The sequence below is a fragment of the Drosophila willistoni genome, chromosome 3R (assembly GCF_018902025.1).
Source record: "Drosophila willistoni isolate 14030-0811.24 chromosome 3R, UCI_dwil_1.1, whole genome shotgun sequence".
Classification (NCBI taxonomy): Eukaryota; Metazoa; Arthropoda; class Insecta; order Diptera; family Drosophilidae; genus Drosophila; species Drosophila willistoni.
The window spans coordinates 20,546,604-20,552,418 of record NC_061086.1 but is presented as its reverse complement, the minus strand read 5'-3'; the positions used below and the strand labels follow the sequence as shown (position 1 = coordinate 20,552,418).

General features: G+C 39.4%; 1 protein-coding gene across 1 annotated transcript; it reads left to right on the top strand.

The window, feature by feature from the left end:
* The first annotated feature begins 670 nt into the window (after positions 1 to 670).
* Positions 671 to 4,551, top strand: LOC6647336 (insulin-like growth factor 1 receptor). The gene is made up of 7 exons (XM_023178466.2): positions 671 to 1,511; positions 1,573 to 2,110; positions 2,180 to 2,327; positions 2,403 to 2,798; positions 2,864 to 3,080; positions 3,375 to 3,631; positions 3,691 to 4,551. The coding sequence occupies exons 1-7, from the start codon at positions 1,026 to 1,028 to the stop codon at positions 4,346 to 4,348; spliced, it is 2,700 nt and encodes an 899-aa protein (XP_023034234.1). The 5' UTR covers positions 671 to 1,025; the 3' UTR covers positions 4,349 to 4,551.
* The last annotated feature ends 1,264 nt before the right edge of the window (positions 4,552 to 5,815 follow it).

Sequence of the window (5,815 nt, the reverse complement as noted above, 5' to 3'; positions counted from 1 at the left end):
CCGAACCGGTTCGAGAACAGCAGCAGCAAGGTCGCAACAAGTGTGTTTTCGTCTACTTCTTCTTTGGACTTACCGGCTGCAAATCTGCGAGTCAAAAACAAAAGAAAAAGGAGAAGGGAAACCGTAGTAAACAGAATAAGGGCAATCTGTTGTCTGAAACGATCTCGAAAACGTATAAAAAGGAATCCAAAATTGTCCAGTGGCGGAGCCAATCGGAGCAATCTAACAGATGGGGGTCAGCGGGGGTCCCTTTTTAAGCTTCACACGTGGAAAAAACTTTATTATCGAATAATCAAAGGGTATTATTAAAAGATAAAGGGCAATTTAATTTTAAGAATGATCACAGACTTGTCCTAGCGTATGCAGTTTACTTTTTAAATATAGGTACATAGATTCTTGTTCTTGTTTTTAAAAACAATTCTAATTTTCCTACTATCATTTTTAAGACTATAAACATTTTGCAGCTGGTGTAAAGATTTTCAATTTTTAGAACGAAGAAGCTGCTAACCAAAATGCGAAAAAGAAACAAAACAAAATAAACAAAACGAAATGGAAACGATACAAAAAAACAACACCAACAACAGCAATAAAAATCTAAAAAAACAAAAACAAAAGCAAAACAAAAAAAAAAAACACTTTTCGTAGACTTCTGCTTGGTGGAGCTAATTGAAAGAGATCGATCGAAATTGTGGAGAGGCGCTGGCGCTGGCGCTCTGATGCCGCCGGGCAAATCAGTTGAAATCGAAACGTTGTGGGCAACAGAACGCATTTATCTGGAAATAAAGAGATATAGGAAGCAAGTGAGAGTATAAAAATAACCATCATCCAGCTAAAAGAAGGGTGGACAATACCCAGACATCACTGATATAAAATATATATATCGACATTGACATTCAAGCGGGCTCTAATTGCCCCCACCCCCTTCCAAGTAGCAGCACCAGCATCGAACCCTACCCCAAACCCCACCCATTTGGGGGTTAAGTGCTCTCAATTGAAAGTGTCAGGTGGCAGCAATAGCCAGAGCAATGTGGTGGTGGCATCTCTTCTTTTTTATTTTCATCTATCCAGTTTTGGTCAGATCAGAAAGAATATGCACATCCATAGATGTCAGGCACTTTGATGACTTCCGAAAGTTGCAGAGCTGCACACATGTGGTGGGACATGTAAGCATTGCCTTTGTAGAGTTGCCGTCCAATATAACATCGAACGAATTGAAAAGCGAGGTGACTGAAATCACTGACTATTTGATGGTATATCGTTGCCATAGTTTACTTACACTGGAGTCCATATTTCCTCAATTGCGTTTGATACGCGGTCAGAACTTGGCATTCGATCAGTATAGTCTGATTGTCTATGAAAATCGTAACTTGAGGGAACTAGGCTTGGTTCAACTATTGCGCATTCAAAATGGTTTCATACGCATCGAAAGCAATCCCATGCTGTGCTTTGTGCAAACTATAGACTGGATGTATCTATTGGGCAATGGTACACAACAGCATTTTTCCCTCAAGGTGAGAATTAATCACAGTGAAAGATTGAAAAGAATTTTCTTAAATATTGCTGTTTTTCCAGTACAATAAATCGCCGGGTCATTGTCCAGTTTGCGGTGGTCTCATCGATGACTTTGAATTTAATACGAATTCCACATTATTCTGCTGGAATCTCCATGCAATTCAAGTACGTCCAAAGCCTCCCAGGCTGGCCGATTGTGGTCCAGAGTGTGGCCTTAACGGTTGTGACTTGGCAGGAAATTGCTGTCAAAGTAGCTGTGTGACTGGATGCTCTGCCCAGAATTGCACTCTATGTGCCACATTTGAACGCGGCGGAACATGTGTGGATCGCTGCCTGGCCAAATATGAGCTAAACCAAAGACAATGTATCACCTATCGGGAATGCCGTCAATTGGGTCTGATTCCCCTAACTAGTGGCTATCGGTGTGTGGATAAATGTCCAGATAATCAAATTGAAGTGCGAGATGCCAATGGCACCATTCACTGTCAATTGCGATGTCAAGGTGTTTTCCATGTGAGGACAAGGAAAGATCTTAATCTGCTGGAGGATTGTGTGAACATAAATGGTTCATTGATCATCGAGCTAGTGGACATTAAAGGTGAGACAATAGAAAATTAATTGTAAATATAACAGTTAGTTAATTGCAGGCATCTTAAATATTTCGCAGAGAAAATTGTCAACGATTTGGAGAAAGCTTTGATCAATGTCAAGGAAATAACAGGCTATCTAAAAGTTGTGCATTCAGCCCAGCTTGTATCATTGACTTTTCTTAAAAATCTAGATACCATTTGTGGCAATGAGTTGATCGAAAATAAGTAAGGCAAACAACAAATACCGATGTACATATGTGTTTTTCTTTAAATATATGTATTTTTCTATCTCTTTGTCAGATACGCCCTATATGTGGTGGATAATCATCATTTGGAGCACATTTGGCCAACCAATCGTCAGGTGGCCATATTGCATGGTTCCATGTTCTTTCACCTCAATCCTCGTTTGTGCACCGACAAATTATTTCAGTTAGAATCGTCACTGAAAAGTATACAAAAACTATCCATAGCAGATATCTCACCCAATTCAAATGGTGAGCGAGCAATTTGTGGCGATGCTGTGCAGACACTAAATGCAACAGTCGAGGATGTGAACGCCACAGCGGCATGCATTACGGTCAACTATATGAATTGGGATAGTATGGATATTTTAATAGGTTACTCCTATTACTACATGGAGGCACCTGAACGCAATATAACGATGTACGATGGTCGTCATGGTTGCGGCCACGATGAGTGAGTCAACTTTTTGTATACATACTTTGCATTTGGATTTGTTATACAATTTTCTTCTGTTTTAGTTGGCTAATGGATCTCTCAGTTGGTTTAAACCGTCGTCATGTTATATCGAACTTAAAACCTTATACACAATATGCCTATTTTGCAAAGACTCTTACCCGCACTGATTATCATTACCAAGTCGATGCCTATTCGAAGATACAATACTTCTATACTCTGCCGAGCAAACCAAGTCAAGTCACACGAATCTATGGTACTTCTGAAAAGAGCAATCAAATTGTAAGTTGAGTGATCTTAGGAACTATAAGAGTATCTGCCAAAGACAGATTCTTTGGTATCATAAGATCATAATTTTCACTTTGCTGCAGTTTAGAAATCTGGCAAAGAAAACTCAATTTCATTCTTCATCAAAAGAGGTTTTAAATGAAAGCTTACACAGTATCATAAACCTTTTAAAGAGTCCATTTAATACCCTTCCTAATTTAATATCTTTAATTTCTTATTTACCATTAATATTCTACCTAAATTTATGAATAACATTTACTTTTATAAACTAATTTCGTTTATTTGCAGCTCATCCATTGGTGGCCACCTAGATTTCCCAACGGTCACATATCCAAATATTATGTCACCTATGAGCCACACAATTTAACCACTGAAGAGCTTGGCAAAAGTCATCCTAATTATCGACCCATTGACGACAGCGATTTTGATTGTGAATGCAGTATTCTGATACCCTACAATTCGGGTCCCCATCCAGATGATGAGGACTACTACAATAAGGATAAAATTGCCTATGAAGATGCTCTACCCAATTTGATATATGTTTCGTAAGTAAAACTTTAAAATCTTATACAAATGTTGTTAAATGTATACTTTTTTGTTTTAGTCGTAAAAAAAATGACACGAAAAGTGAAAAATCGAAGTCCGACGCCAATACAAACAATGCGACCAAAGAAAAAGTGCAGAGCCCACCTAAAGATCAAAAACCATCTAAAGAGCAGATCCCGGCTAAAGTACAGACAGCTCAAAATGCACAAGGAGTGCAGAGCCCAGCAATAGTTCAAACCCCATCAATAGTTCAGACTACATCAAAAGAGCAGACCCCATCAAAAGAGCAGACCCCATTAAAAGAGTCAACGCCACCAAAAGGGCAGACTCCATTACCAACAAACACTTCGAAGGCAATATTAAATACTTTGGAAAGGTTTGAACTATATCGCCGGCAAAAAGATGAAATGGGACGTGCCATTCAGGATAAGAATAAAAATGATGTTGTGCTGCTGAAGCCATTGCCATTATGTAAAGAACCCCATGCCTCGGTCAGTCATCAGTTGGAGGAGAAATGTGTAAACGAAGAGGAGATCAATGGCATTGCATTGTCTGGGACCCAACACTATTATTATCTAACGCAATTAAAAGAGGAGCAATACTATCGAATCACTATAAGGGCCTGTGTGGATGGAGTGGTTAATGGTTGTTCGAAACCAGCGGAGGCCCTACTTAAGACCACCAGCATGACTGTGGAATCATGGATAAGGGGCTAAACGATCAAAACCATGAGATAATTCACTCTTTTCATTTTAAATTCTTGACATTCAATACTTGGGGGGAGTAAGTAGTAAGGAATAAAACAGGGGAATATAACAGGATAAAGATTAACAGATTTGTATTATACATCTATATATATTGACAAGTGATAAATGTTAACTGAGTATTAAACGCTTAATGTTCCTCTTGATTTTACGTATCCCTTTACTTGGAAATTTATTTTAAAGAGACAGCAAATTTATATATGTCTATGCTAATTTGACTTATCAGCTCATTGGATTTTGGCGTTTTAAAGCCCTAACCACTTCAGGAGAACCTCCCCCTTCCCCCACACACTCTCCCACGCACACATTCACATACAGTCACGGAAACCGAGTGAAAGGTAATCCTCTACTGACAGCACTGATTTTTGGCATTTTCAACTTGGCCTAGATAAGAGGGGGTAGAGAAGGTAGAAGACAGGAAATGGCTCAAAATAAAGCCTAAGCAAACTAACAACAGCAACACCTATTCATAGACGTTGGAACCTATTTAGACCCCACCTACTTATGCTCAACGCATGCCACTTAATATGCAAATATGCCACAAAAGAGCTTTAAACTTTAAAACAGTGCCAAAAAAGGAAACTAAAAATAATCCCCGAAACGAGAGAAGAATGGCTGGATGTGGGGTAGGCGATACGATTCTAGGGTCTAGGACAAAAGCCCCAGACAAGCTCCAAGTCGAGTTCAGTTGAGTGGAGTTGACTCTAGCCGAAGAGTCGAGTCGAGTACGTGTCATGTGTCGCCTTGTTTGTGGTGAATTTTGTTGTTGTTTTTTTTTGTTTGGCGCGCAGCTGGAAAACTTCCACTAGAAACGTGTCCCACTCAATGGCTACAAAAACATTTCGTGATTGACGGAGGATGATGCACACACACCAACACAAACACACACACACACACTCAACCTTAAGGCAAAGGAAAAAGGATTTCTCTGGCGCTGACAGTGACGCACAATTTAACTAACATCGGCGAAGAAAAATTTGTGAGCCAACTCTCTTTCTTGAGAGAGATAAAGAGAGAGAGGGAGAGAAAGAAAGAGAGCATAGCTATTCAAAAAGTCTTGAACTCGTGATTTTCCAGATTGATAGCAAAAGTTTTTTAGGTGATCGAAACAAATCTTTTTAGTATCGCCAACGAAATTGTAGTTTTCCCTTAGTTTTAGAAATCTAGTTTTTAAGTACAATGTCTGCTCAATGGTTTCTTTATTTTGTTGCGTATTTTGCTAGATCCAATTGTGTTTCAATATTTCATTGTCTTTTGTTAGATTCACTCTGTTGCGCCATTTTTCGCACCATTTCCGCCATGGTGTTGGGTTCTCGTTATCCTTGCACTCGTTTGTTATCTATGCATTGCCAGGGCAAGCACTTTGCGGCTCTCTCTCTGACTTGCTCTTCCCACCTACATACCGCCAGGCGGTAGAAC

Bases quoted from the DNA above. Each gene is read 5' to 3' on its own strand.
- LOC6647336 (XM_023178466.2), top strand. From the start codon at position 1,026: ATGTGGTGGTGGCATCTCTTCTTTTTTATTTTCATCTATCCAGTTTTG. The intron at 3,081-3,374 runs GTAAGTTGAGTG...GTTTATTTGCAG, and splicing joins CTGAAAAGAGCAATCAAATT to CTCATCCATTGGTGGCCACC. The intron at 3,632-3,690 runs GTAAGTAAAACT...TTTTTGTTTTAG, and splicing joins CCCAATTTGATATATGTTTC to TCGTAAAAAAAATGACACGA.